Genomic DNA, 14,366 nt, shown 5'->3' with positions numbered 1-14,366 from the left:
CTGTAATTTCTTTTTACAGTTGAAAAAAAGAAACAACTATTAACCAACATTTGTTTTTTTTAAATGAGAATTACGGAAGATTTTAATAGGATCTGGCTAAACCAGTGGTAGTGAACCTGTGGCACATGTGTTGCAGGGGGCGGTTTGTATCATTGAACCATTGAAAGTACTAAAAGGTTCTCCCACCACTGGATTGTTCATACCACACAAGTGGATCTGTCCAAATATCTAGTACCGCGTTATAGTCCGTCTTCTTGGGGCAGAATTTATTCTTTTCTAGGTTATACTTAGATTTCTGATTAGCATGGTAGAATAAAAATGCAGCTGTAGCAAGCAGTATGTTAAATAGTTCAATTTCAAGATTTGCTAAATTCAGTTTAATGTGTGAGTCAAAGTTACAGCAAAAGAGCATTTTCTTTTTACAATGAGGGTAGTCTATTAACTTGAAAAAATGTGTTGTCCTGTAATTTTTTTAAAGAATATATAACACTATTGTTAAGTGGGTAAGAATGTAATTTAATATGATATTAATCGTTTTAAAGTTTGTTTTGAAAGGTTACATTTTTTTTTTTAAAGAAAGTTAAAGTTTATGTTTCAGGTATTTAGAGTTTGTCCTTAAAGAGTTACTGTGAAAGTAGGACAATCATGATATATATGACCTTTTTCTGTCAACATTAGTTGAAGAATATAGGTTATCAGTTATACTCAAATGAGATAATGTACATTTCGATTATTAATAATATACGTTTTAACGAAATGTAATTCTCACATGTTGAAGTTTGGGTTTTTTATAATAAGTTAAATTAACTCGACTTTGCTTTAGCACATTGGACTTGCTACCTGACTTACCATGTCACAGCAAATTAAGCATTCTGAAGCAGTTTTATAGAAGGTGAAGTTGAATAACTTTACTGCCAGTGAATCCTGACATATTATAACTTAGTATTGAAAAAAAGAAGGCTTTTCACCTCCTGGTTTGCTTATTTAAGAAAGTACACCTGATTTTTAAGAGTCATGGGTACATGACAGGAAATTGTAAGCTATTAAACGTCTATGTTTTATTTCATTACTTTTTTTTTAAACATATATTTTTGAATGCGTTCTAACCTGTTTTGCATTATGGAAAGAAGTGACTGAGACTCAAGAGCTGTAAGTTTTGCTTTGGAAATGCTTTGACTTTAGGCACATCTGTTAACTAAAGTCTTCCTGTTTATGTATAAATAATTTTTGATTCCAGGTACAATTTTTTTTTCTTGTCTCTTTTTTTTTCCCAGGTACAATTTTTAGGTTTTGAGAATCAGTTGGGGACCGAAATTCTGGCTTAACTAAATATGGTACAATGAATACTAATTCTCAAAATTTATAATTGTATTAATTAAAATATAAAGCTAAAGATATGTTTCACGTCCCAAGCAGGTCTGGCACCAGTCCATGCATCGCATTTTGAGTAGCTTTGCTCTAAAGGCTAAATCACAATCTATTTTGGAAAGTCGAGGTAAAGTAGTTTTGAAATTAGAGAATTTGATTGATTGTAGAGAAAGTATAGTAATAATGAGAATGATGCATTGTGTTGACCAGATAGTCATTCACGCAATTTTTTTTTCCTAAGGGACACATGTAATTTGTACAATTTATCATATAATCAGATATTTTCATTATATTTTTTCTTAAAATTAGTTTTTGGAAAGGAGTCATGGGGATTGAACCCAGGGCCTTTGGAATGTTAAGCTCTCTAGCACTGAGCAACTTTCCCAGTCCAAATCTTAATTTTATTTTCCTTAGGCCACTGAACATTATTTAGTAATTACTGAATACTGCGAAGTTCAGTACTTCGCGAAGTTCATTACTGCGAAGTTCATTGTTGACCTAGATTCCTGAGGGTTGTTTTACCAGGAAGGATCTGGTGATTAAGGGTCTTCAGAAATCTTTGCCATGCCAGTGAGCCAAGAAGTCACTTTGGCCAACATCCTTTTAATTTTTTTTCCTCCCCTCCCCAATTTATTTTAGGTGAAATATATCACACTCTTCCCTCTGGACAAACAAGAAAAGATTAGATTTTTTTTTTTTTTTTGATGGTGGTACTGGGGATTGAATTTGGGGCCTTGTGTATGCTAGACAAGTACTGTACCACTGAGCCACATCCCCAGCCCTAGAAAATATTAGAGGGGGATTGAAGTACTGGGGAGTGAACATTTGCACCGAATTTGCATTACCTCCCCAGTACCCCTCCCCCCTTTAAAAAAAATCTTTTTAAAATTTATTTATTTGGTACAGGGCCTCACTGTGCAGCATGGACTGTAGTGATCCTCTTGTCTCAGCCTCCCCAGAGCTGGAATTATAGGCATGCAATACCATGTCCGGTTTCTGGGGCTAGCTCGGCTTGAGACTGGCATGACATGCTGTACTTGTGATCAAACCTGGGTCCTTGCACTTGCTAAGCAGGCTCTTAGACTGCTGAGCTATCTCTCCAGACACCTCTTTTCATTTTTTACTTTAAGAGGAGGTCTCAATAAATTGCCCAGGAGGGAACTCTTGTCTCAGCCTCTCCGGAGAGCTGGGATTATTGCTGCCATGCCTGGTTCCTTTCTAATTTTTTAAATGAAAAAAATAATTTATTCATTTGATATATGGTCATTCACACAAATTCATGTTCTAACAAAACTTAGCAAGGAGCATATTACTTTGTAAAGTAAGATCGACCTTTGAGCTGGGTGTGGTAACACATGCCTTTTAAATCCTAGTACTCTGAGAGTCTGAGGCAGGAAAACAGTAAGTGCTAACAGCCTGAGCAATTTAGCTCTATAGTCAATTAAAAAAAAAATTCATTAATTTCTCAAAAAACCTTTACTTACACCTTTCAGAAAAGGTGGCATAATAAACATAAAATCCTTGATTTTTATAGTATGAATGACCCACTTGGGGTACGACACTGTTGTCTGCTGAAAAACTAGCATAGCCTTAAATCAAATTGTAGCCTTGCTTAGCAGCCATTTCTCTTATTCTTTTAATTTTTTGGGGGGTAAAATTTAATGATTACCAATGATGTAAAGTATTTCCTTGTTTAAGAGGTGCTGTGTCTAGTTTCTGATTTTTTTTTTTTTTGTTGTTCTGGGAATTGAACTCAGAACCTCATGCTTGCGAGGAAGATACCATATCATTGAGCCATATCTCTGGCCCTAAAATATATTTATATTTCAGGTTACAGTCACTATTTTGTGAAATTAAATTATGGCCACTCCAATTTTTTAAAAAAGGAGATTTCTACCATTAAAATTTGAGAGAATCTTTTTGGCTCATTACAGTTGTTGAAAAACTACAACAACTGATGAACTAAATTGATTTACTATCTTTTTTTTTAACCATCTAATTTTTTTTTTTTCATTTATGTATTTGGTACAGGCTTTCACTGTACCGCTCAGACTCGTAGTGATCCTCCTGTTTTCAGCCTCCCCAAGAGCCGGGATTACAGGCTTCTACCTCACCTGGACTGGGTCACCAGCTCAGCACACCCTGGGGGCAGGGCTAGGGGGGCCCAGGGTGGGCACAGAAATAGAACCCTGGTCCCTGTGCTTGCCAAAGCAGGCACTTAGTCCACTGAGCTGTCTTGCAGGCCTTAACCACCTAAATTTTATCATTGGTTCAAATTACAGAATATATTCTTAAAGTATGAGGCAAATGTAGAAAACTATAAAATAGAATATTGAATACTATGAATGAAAAGGAAGTTTTATTGCTTGTCTTTTCTGATTACAAAAGTCACTTAGTACATGCATTGCTGGGGAAGTATCTGAATGGTAGAATACTTTGCTACTTCTGTGAGGCCCAGATTTGACGCTCCAGTGCCAAAAGAGAGAGCTTCAGTGAAAGCACAATTTTTTTATAAAATTTTCTAAATTGGAAAATTGAGAAAATTTTTATTAATGTGTCTAGCTTTTTGGTCTTCTGTACTTATTATAATTTGCCCTTACAGGTTTCTGTTGTTACTACCCTTGAAAATGTTTTTGTATTGCTTTTGCTAAATTTTATATTTAAAGGGAATTTGTTAGTAGAGTATAAATGCTAATTTTATGAGTTCCTTTCATCATGTTGTTTTTGTGGTGCTGGAGATCAAACTCAGAGCTTTATGTATATGAGACAGCCATTCTACCACTGAACTATATACACTATCAGCCATTACTGGTTTTTTTTTGTGGTGTTGATGCTGAAAATAGAACTCCCAACCTTGTGCTTGCCAGACAGGTGCTGTGTTGCTGAACTATATCCCTGGCCCCTCTACTGGTGTATTTTTTTAATACCTGGCAATTTGAGTTTCTTTGCTAAAAATAGTTTCTTGTTATATGTTAAACAAAGGAAAAATGTTACTATTCTTTCATCCTGTCTCATTCTCAACATAGAGCATGTATTACCAGCCCACTTTTTCTAAGACAAGTAACACAAAATATTGTTAACAAATATATTCTAAGTATTTATCCTTTTGTATTTAAGAAAATGGCTGGCTTAATTATGTTTGACTTACCATGAGTTTTGGGGGAAAATATTTTTTCCTAAAACCACATGTTATGAACCTTCCCTCCTAGGAAGTGCTTTGATTTTGCAAAGATAAGAATGAAAAGTTAAAGCTTTGTGTTGAAATGTTCTTTTGAATTTTAACTCATTTACAATCATACATTAAGAAAGTTGATAAAAAATTTTGTCTCATAATTTTGTAAAATAGGTAAAGATACTAGAAAACAATACCCATTCCTGCCAAGGAAAATAATACCACAAAACTTCATGTTTCATAGTTGGGGAAAAGCTATATTTTAGTACATTTTCATGTTTTCATTTTTATAGCACTAGAAAGTTTGGGCTTTGGCTCTTACATCAGTGAAGTAAAAGAAGTCTTACAAGAATGCAAGACAGTAGCATTGAAAAGAAGAAAGGCCAATTCTCGTTTGGAAAACCTTGGCATTCCTGAAGAAGAGTTATTGAGACAACAACAGGAATTATTTGCAAAAGTAAGTCACATATTTTACATTATTTTTATCTGAGTCTTCACTTGTTTGCAAATAGAAATCATTCAAGTATCTAAAATTACTTTCTAAAGTTCAACATAATATACCGAAAGGATTCTCTTTCTGTTGGTGATTGCCTGATTATGGAGTCTGGCCAGTTTGACTCTGGTATATATAAAAGTAAATATTTGGAGTAAACTATTTTCTAAAGAAAATAACACAAAAAATGTTGAGATTCTTCTTTGATGTTTTTTAGGCAGAATGACATCTCAATAGTATGAAAGGTGTTAGAACATGCTTGTAATCTCAGCCTTTCAGGAGACCAAGACAGGAGAATCTTACCTAACCTGGGCAACTTACCAAGACCCTATCTCAAAATGAAAAAAAGAGCTGAGGATATAGCTCATTACAAAGGCTCTTATTTCAATACCCACTACCATAAATGAGTGAATGAATAGAAGAAAGAAAAGAAATCCTGAAAAGACTTAGATTTTATAAAGAGTAGCACAGGAAGAAAATCTGATTAATATTTAATTTGTAGTTAAATTGGATCTTTTCACATATCTTTAAAATCTTCCAGCTTTAGGGCCCACCAGGTAGCTTAGCGGATTAAAGCGTTGGCAAGCAGGGCCCAGGGGGTTCGATCCCCAGACCTGCTGAACTGGCCCTGCCCCCAGGGCACGCTGAGATGGCAATTGAGACTGGGCATGGTGGCACATGCCTGTAATACCAGTACTTGGGAGGCTGTAAACAGAATCAGTACGAGTCCAATCTAGTAATGAGACCCTGAGCACCCTGTAGACCCTTCCCTAAAATTTAAAAAAAAAACAAAAATCCAGTTTTTTTTTTTGCGGAACCGGGGATTGAACTCAGGCCCTTGCGCTTGCCAGGGAAATGCTTATTCCACTGAGCCATCTCCCCGGTCCCTTTTTTTTTTTTTTTTTTTTTTTTTAATCCAATTTTTAAAGGAGCAATAGAGCAAAGAAAGAGAAAATTTTTCTTCTTTCTTGCCTGCTGCATTTCTAATGTCTAGTCTAGTGGTGGTGAACCTATGGTATGTATACCACAGTGGGCTGTTTGTATCTTTCAAAATACTTAAAGATTCACACAGACCTAGTCTATGAGGGATAGCTCCAAACAGTTACAGTTCTCTGTTTTAGAAAAGTGAGGGGTGGAAGTGACAAGGTTGGGTTTTTTCTGCTGAGTTTTAGTCTCTTTATTGAATGTTTTAGGTTGAATAGAAGTGAATTTTACCCCAGCTACTGGAGTATCCATTAGAACCAATAAGTATCATTTTAGGCAAACTCTCCCAAATTAACATTGGAACTGATTTCCCTGCAATCAAAACAGTTACTATAGTTAGCATTTTTGTCTTAATAGACATGAGACACATGGTACTATTTAAAATGATTATAAAAATAGTTTACCAATATTTATTTATTTTTTTATTTTATTGAGAAACAAATCGCAATGAGACATTTTCAAAACAGGTTAGGACAGTTTCAATAGTTTTTTTTTTTTTTTTTTGTATATTGTCTTTGTAGTGATTATTCATCGTACAAGATGCAGACATGATAGCCTGTTCAAACACTATTAATACAGATCTTCTCATTGAATTAAGTGAAAGTAGCTGTATATCTATCCTATTTTGTATATACAGATACAAATGGTCCTTCATACTCCTTTTTTTTTGTTCAGTTTTGTCAGAGATAGGTATTCCATTGCCATTTAAATATTTATCAATATTTATTGAGTTCTGACCATGTGTTAATCATATTGCCAAGTCATTTGCCTGTATTAGTTCATTCAATCTTCCTAAGAATCCTCAACACAGTAGAGAGAAGTCTGAGGCCTTCATGAACATATGCAAACAGTACTGTATCTGTATTGTAATATATATCAAAGAAGTGATATTTTAAAAACACTAATGACTATTACTTTATTCTGATTCTTTGCTATTGTAGATTACCTAGAGGATACCAAATTAAATACAGTGGTAACTTGGTTCAATTTTGTCTGTGCTTGTGGTCACAAACCAAACTGGATGAGAACCAAATCAAATTTCCAAAAAAAGTCAACATCAGACCTTACCATTGAATTTGGTTCCAGTCTTATCCAACTCAGTTTATGACCCAGGACTGTGGAAAAAAATCAAGTTAATGAACTGAGATGCCACTGTATGTGATAGAAAATATTCTGCTAGACATTTTATATACCTCACAAAATTTTTACTAAATAGTACATATTTTATTATGTCTGTTTACACATTAAAATAGAGACTCAGGTTTAAAAAAAACACCTTGCATATAATAATTCATTTCTGGGGCCCTGCCCATTAACTCCGTTGTTTAAGTGCCTGCTTAAACAAAGCAGTCAGGCTCAGGATGCTGTGGTTCGATTCCCAGATACTCAGCCCAAACAGACCTGCCCTGAAGACATTCTGAGACTGCAAAAAAATTAAAAACTAAATAAATAAAATAAAAAATAATAATAATAATTCATTTCTTCTAGATATTTACTGATGTCCTATCCAGCATTGTACAAAATGCTAGGCTTATTACAATTGACAAAAGAGGCATAGTGTCAGGTGTGGTGGCGTACACCTTTAATTCCAGCTGTTTGCAAGGCTGAGGCAGGAGGCTCTCGAGTTCAGGGTGAGCCTGCCTAACTTTATGAGGCCCTGCCTTAACATAAAAGTGTTTCAGAAGGGTTAGTGAGTACCTCAGTGCTGACTACGTGCCCAGTATGTGCAAGGCTCTTTGTTTGGTCCCTGCTACCAATACAGATACACACAAAGGGAGCAGGGGAAGACATAATTTCAATCATTATAGAATATAGTCTACTGGGAAAAGTTGACTTATATAAAATAGGTAAGGTTAGGGGGACCGGGAGATGGCTCAGTGGAATACGTGCTTCCCTGGCAAGCACAAGGGCTTGAATTCAATCCCCGGTTCCGGAAAAAAAAAAAAAAAGGTACAGATCTGGGTGTGGTGACCCATGCCTATAATTCCATATACTCAGGAGGCTAAGACAGGTAGATCGTAAGTTCCAGGCCAGTCTGGGCAACATAGTGAGGTTCTGTCCCAAAATTTAAAAAAAAAAAAAAAATAGGTAAGGTTAGACAGTTTAAGAAGTGCTAGAGTCTATAAAGTCATGTCTTAATTCCCAAATCTGTATTCTCTCTATAATACATATGTGTGCTGTGCCCACCACTTGCTGCTTAAATTTATCATGGAATTTTTAAAAATAGGGCCAAAAGACACATAAAAAAAATAATTGAGAAAAAAGAATTCGACTACCTGTGATATCTGTCTTCACCTCTCTTCCTTTACCTCCTTGCTTTTTTATCCTGGCTTATGGGTGAATATCCCTAGTATTTCTTACTTTTGTGAGGAAGATCAGAAAGAAGTAAAATTATAGTAGTTGTCTTGCATTTCTTCTTAAGAGCACAAAATATTTTAAGTTATTAACATAAAAGGAACCAGTAAGTACTTTGTTTTAAAATCATTTTGTTCCCTGTTTTTTCTTTATTTCAAATACAAACAGACATAGATTCATTCAAAGACAGGAGCAAATATTTGGAAGGAGAAAGCCTTTAGTACATCAAGACTAATGTTACTAGTAAATTATAAATGAATCATTTCAGTATGTGGAGTAAGAAGTTTAACACGTGGTGCAAAAGGATTAAGATGTGTTATGTACATTTACTAACTCCGCACAATGAATGTAATCATTATGTGCTGCAAACATGTACTAATAAATTTTTTTTTAAATAATGAAAATTGCCAAAAGAGGTAATGAATTAAGAATTATATGCTTACTTACCTCTGTTACCCCTTTCATTTATTTGTTCATTCATTTGTTCATTTATTCAACTGTTTGGTTGGTTGACTTTTGGTACAGTGTCTCACTGTATAGTTCAGGCTGGTTTTACTTTGTACTCTAGCCCAGGCTGGCTATGAACTTGCAGCGATCCTTCTGCCTCAGTTTCCTAAATACTGGCTAGGATTACATGTCTGGCTCCCCCTCCCCCTTATTTATTTTTTTGTACTGGGGGATTAAACTCAAGACCTTATACTTACCAGGCAGGTGCTTATGCCACTGAGCTGTCTTCTCTGTTCCCTCTCATTTTAGAAGAAAAATGTTTGGGATAGTTGGGTTAGAAGGCATGGAGAAAAAATGAAGTTAAACTGTACTGAAATTTTTAATTTATAGAAATGAATGCAAATTATATTAGTTAACAGTAATTTTTAGTTTTTCTGTTTTACTTTTTTTTCTTTTTTTTTTTTTGAGACAGGGTCTTGCTGTGTATAGTTGAGACTGAGACTGGTCTTGAATTCACGATGTAGCCAGCTGGCCTTGAATTCACAGTGATTCTCTTGCTCTAGCCTTCCCAGTATTAGGATTATAGATCTGTGCCATCAAGCCTGGCTCAACAGTAATTTTTTTATTTTTTTTTTTATTTTTTTTTATTTTTTTATTTTTTATTTATTTGAGAGAGAGAGAGAGAGAGAGAGAGAGAGGTGTGTGTGTGTGGCCAGCTCAGCCCACCAGGGGGCGGGGCTGGCTGGCATGTGGTGCTGGGGGATTGAACCGCGGTCCCTGATGCTTTGCCAAGCTTGTTCTAAGTAGGTGCCTTAGACCACTGAGCCATCTCTCCAGCCCCTCAACAGTAATTTTTAAAAGAACAAGAATGTGCTTACATTCAGAGAAAAGTATGCAAAAATTGATCAAAAAACACAGTGCATGTTCAGATTTTAAAAGTGGAAGTTATCTTTCATAAGTCTATCCATAAGGTATGATAAAAAATATGAATGTGGCTTCTCAATGTCTGTCATCAGTGGAAGACAGGCTCGAATATGGTATCTCATCATCTGCTATATATTAATAACTGAATATGGCACTGTGTGACTTGTCAAAATGACAATGAAAAGTAAATTTTTTGAATTCAAACATCAAGATAGCTACAACAGTGCAACTAAAGATCAAAAAAGAACCCGTGGAACTAAGAATAATGGGATAAATGTGTTGAATGTAGAGGGAATATTTTGAGGATTAATTAATGGAAATATACCATTTACTGTAATTAATACCATTTTTAAAAAATACCTTTTTGATCACATCTTGTGAAGGCTGATATATGGGACCTTACTGTTTAGAAGTTGATTAAATTTGGGTACAACTAAATACGTGCCTCTGCAGACCATTGAATAAACTGTAAGATGAAGCATTTTTACAATAAAATTTTTGTAGAGACTTGAAATTATGTGAATTTTTGTCACTAAATTATAGATTAAATTGTCATATTTGATTTATTCTGACAATTAAACTTCTTTTTAACAAAGCACTCTTTTGAGCTCTTTTGACATTCCTGACATAGAAGTACATTTACCAATGTGTTAGAATTGTGTCCCATTTTCTTTATAAAGCGAGGTGAAAATAATTATTAGAATATTTACTTTCTAATTTTCAAAGGAAAATAATATTTTGGTGTACTGTAAAATAAATAAAATTCTTGGGGCTAGGGATATAGCCCAGGGGCATAGTACCTTCTTGGCAAGCGCAAGGCCCTGAGTTTGATTGCACACACCAAAAAAAAAAAATTAGCTATTTTTTTTTTAATGTCTTTCCGGCTTATACCCATGTATGAGTGTTCCCTCTTTTTTGTAATATGATTATGTTTAGAATTTGTTACTTATTCCTTTGCTTTGACCTCTGTCGCCCCACAGAGACATCTAATCACCAAATTTGTGACTTCATTTTTAATTTTTCTTTTTGATATTAAAACAAAACAAAACAAAATAGACCTTTCTCTTAACTAGCCTCTGAGCAATATTGTCTTTACTTTGGATAGTCCCTTCCCCAAGGCAGTTATATTTATTTTCATTTTCTGCTTCATTACTATCACCTTTACTAAGATAACCTAATTTCTGCTGTGAATATTTATAAGAATTCAGTTATCATGTATGTTATGATGCTACAGATGTATGAAAATGGAAGTACTGTATCATTCTTGTTCTTAAGAAACTTAGTGCCTCATAGGAAAGGTATAATAGATATATTAATAACTGTAACATTGGCTTACTACATTGATGAAGAAGAAAACTCATACATGGCTAACTTTCATGAGAAGAAAATCACATGTATAGAGATGTCACATAATATTTTGGGGGTGTTAAACTTTTTCAGCTACTGAGCATTGTCTTAACCTAAAACTCAGCTTTGTATGCTCTGCTTCACCCCATCATGACCAGCACACACACGATCTGTAGGGGATTTCCCAGTGGATATCTGAAACCATCCAAAGCCTATAGCATATATGTCATGGGTAGTGTGAACTTTCATCATGCTGCTCAAAGTGGCTCATAATTTCAGGCTTATTTACTTCTGGAATTTTCTATGACTATAATTTGATCGGTTGTATGAGTATCTAAAACTTCACATAGTGAAGTCTTATGTGAGAAGGGGCTACTTATATGCATATGGGGTGGAATATACTGCAAATCACCTTCGCTGGTGAACTGATTAGGCTCTGATGTCAGCTGAGGGTGAACATAAAAAGGGCTTGCTTCTTTTACTTCCTCTTGGCTTCCATTTACTTGGAGCAAACCAGGAGTACTTTAACCTGACTGCGGGCAGTTGTCTTGTGAGGAACTGAATCCTGTCCACATTTTCTCTGATACTTAGAGAACTAGTCAGAACCTGTCTTCTGGAATATGAATTCCAAACCTTGGGTTCTTGCTCCAAGTTCAAATGTATTAGCACTAGGTAACTTATGCTTTCTTCTTTCTTCGAGGTCTGAGTTTCAGTTCCATATGGTTGTTACTTTACATTTAAATTTTAAAGATTATAGCCTTGACCTTTATGCCCAGTTTTAGAGTTAGTGATTGCTCTCTGCTCTCACTACCTCTGTTATATCTTGATGTTCTGTTCCTGTCTTTTCAGTTGCCTGTTAACAACTTCATGCTTTAATGTTTTTATTAAATTCTTACTGTTCTTAAATGGTGTGATTTCTGTCTTTTGGTGCTGTATCTTGACTAATATAGGGAGGGAAAAAATAGCATTTCAGTTTGACTTGGAAAATGAGTGCAATTTCAGTAGGTGAAAATTCAGGAAATTTTAAATAGTATGACTATCAGCAGTATAACTTGGGAAACATTTTCACTGTAACTTAAAGAGGCAGAAGAATTAAGTGAAATGAAAGGAAGGGAGAAAAACAGGAAGGAGCCAAAGAGAATTATTAGTGTGATTTTTTTCAGTTAACATTTTCAACTTCTTAACTGGGCATGTTGGCTCATGCCCATAATCTCAGTCTAAGGGAGGATCACCTGTAGTTTGAGGCCTGCCTGGGTGCTGCATAGTGAGTTCAAAGCCAGTTTAAACTACATAGTAAGACTATCAAAAACACAAAACAAAAAATTTTCAACTTCTTCACTTGGACAAAAGGTCTTGGAATTCTGGTTTTCCAGATATACCGCAATTACATAGTAGATGGAAAATATCCGTGTTTAATAATGTTAAACATATCTGTTACTTGGCTTAATTTACATTTGACTGAAATGACTTGTATAATTTTATTTTGAAGAGTAAAAACAAGCAAAAACAGAAAAAAAGAAATAGTACATAACATACAACATTGCATAAGTTACAGATTTTTAAAACAGGAATAGCTAATTAACAATGGTTGTTGTAATGGCTCTTTAAAAGTATTATTTGCTTTTATGTTTTTGATGTCTAGGCTCGACAGCAGCAAGCAGAATTGGCCCAACAGGAATGGCTTCAAATGCAGCAAGCTGCCCAGCAAGCACAGCTTGCTGCTGCCTCAGCCAGTGCATCTAATCAGGCAGGATCTTCTCAAGATGAAGAAGATGATGATGATATCTGAAATTCACCAGCTGAGTTTCTGTTTCCTCTATAAATTTTTTTCTTGCACAACAAAACAGTGAAAGAAATGCTTATCTGTAATTTTGTGTGCATCTTGATGGACTCACCATTGGTATTCTAGGGATGTCTACTAAGTTTCATCTGTTGTGTGCTATACATGTAAAAACTGTCTCTTTGAACTGTTGAAAATATAAGGTTCAATATAATATCAATTTTGAATTTTTAAAGGTGTTTATGAAATTTTAGATAGCAGTGAGCCCTTTATTTGATCAATAAACAGTGTTACAGAAAGCTTCAAGTTTATAAATATACAGTGAAATTTATACAGAAGCTCTTAATCTGCATTTGCAATTCCTCTGTCCTTTTAACTAAACTAAAATTAGGAATTTTAAACTGAGATCTGGTGTGATATGACACAATGCATTGGATCAGCTTGGTTAAATAGAAGTTCAGTTCTATAGTATCTGAATTTTTTATCTTTTAAAAAGAGTATATATAGAAGTAATAAATATATGTATACTCAGATGCATACACTTGTTTAGAGAAACTTCAAAATAAGACTGAAAATTTAGAAGTGTTTTCATTAATAGTTGTACAAATTTGGTGAATTTTTTTTATTTTGTTTTGTGTAGAAGTAAAAACTAGTTTTATTACAGCATAATTTATCTTGAGCTATGCTATTACATTTCAGAGACTGCCCAATTTTGAAGTCTGTCATTATTCTTACTGTTTCACTCCAGTTCAGTAATTAATAGTTCTACTTGCTTAGTCTATCCATGTTTATATTATTCAGATATATAATTGGGACTTGTTAAACAATTGCTTGGGTTCTGTTAGTTTAACTGAGGTTTATAAATATTCAGACCTTTACCAGGGATAAGAAATGAAGTCTGATGAGCATGCTTGTAATGGAAAGAGCCCTCCCTTTTTTTTTTTTTAAATTTAACTTACAGCTGTAAGTTTTACATTTTACTTTTACCATTATATGTACATTTTCTTGACTAAATGGCCTAGAGTCCTCTGCTACCCTTTGAAATGGCATCATTATCTCCTTCATCATAGCTTTAAAATAAAGTTTGGTTTTAAGAAAGTGTGTCATAATCTATCACCCCTGTATGAAGCATAAATAGTTTAAATCTGCTTGATAAAAGAGAGAAGCTTTAATTTGGTTCTAATGAATAGAAAATGGTATTGATTGTTATAGGAATCTAGTATACGGAGAAATTGTATATTTGTTTGTATCTGAGGAACAGAAAGTAAAAGCCAATTAAGGTAATATGAAGTAATTAAATTCCTATGTCAATTGCCAAATCATTTAAATGTCTATATTCACCAAGCCCCAAAATAGATCGTCATTGCAAGGATTCCAATTTTAATGGAAGAACTAAATAAGTAAAGGTTATAAGTATTAGATTTGTTAATGATTATATTTTGCAGTTTTAGGAAAAGGGAAATAGTGTTATATATTTATCAAATACACTTCACCCA

General features: G+C 34.4%; 1 protein-coding gene across 1 annotated transcript in view; it reads left to right on the top strand.

Annotated features, from left to right (window-relative positions):
* Dr1 (down-regulator of transcription 1) overlaps positions 1-13,167 on the top strand; it is a 16,106-nt gene extending 2,939 nt beyond the window's left edge. Inside the window, exons 2-3 of the mRNA XM_004635720.2 lie at positions 4,834-4,997; positions 12,733-13,167. Coding sequence (XP_004635777.1) covers positions 4,834-4,997; positions 12,733-12,879 — 311 coding nt within the window. The 3' untranslated portion in view covers positions 12,880-13,167. The remainder of the gene's footprint in view (positions 1-4,833; positions 4,998-12,732) is intronic.
* The last annotated feature ends 1,199 nt before the right edge of the window (positions 13,168-14,366 follow it).

This window comes from Octodon degus, unplaced genomic scaffold (genome assembly GCF_000260255.1).
Source record: "Octodon degus isolate 3935 unplaced genomic scaffold, OctDeg1.0 scaffold00074, whole genome shotgun sequence".
NCBI lineage: Eukaryota > Metazoa > Chordata > Mammalia > Rodentia > Octodontidae > Octodon > Octodon degus.
The sequence above is the reverse complement of the archived record's forward strand: the minus strand, read 5'-3'. Positions and strand labels throughout refer to the sequence as shown.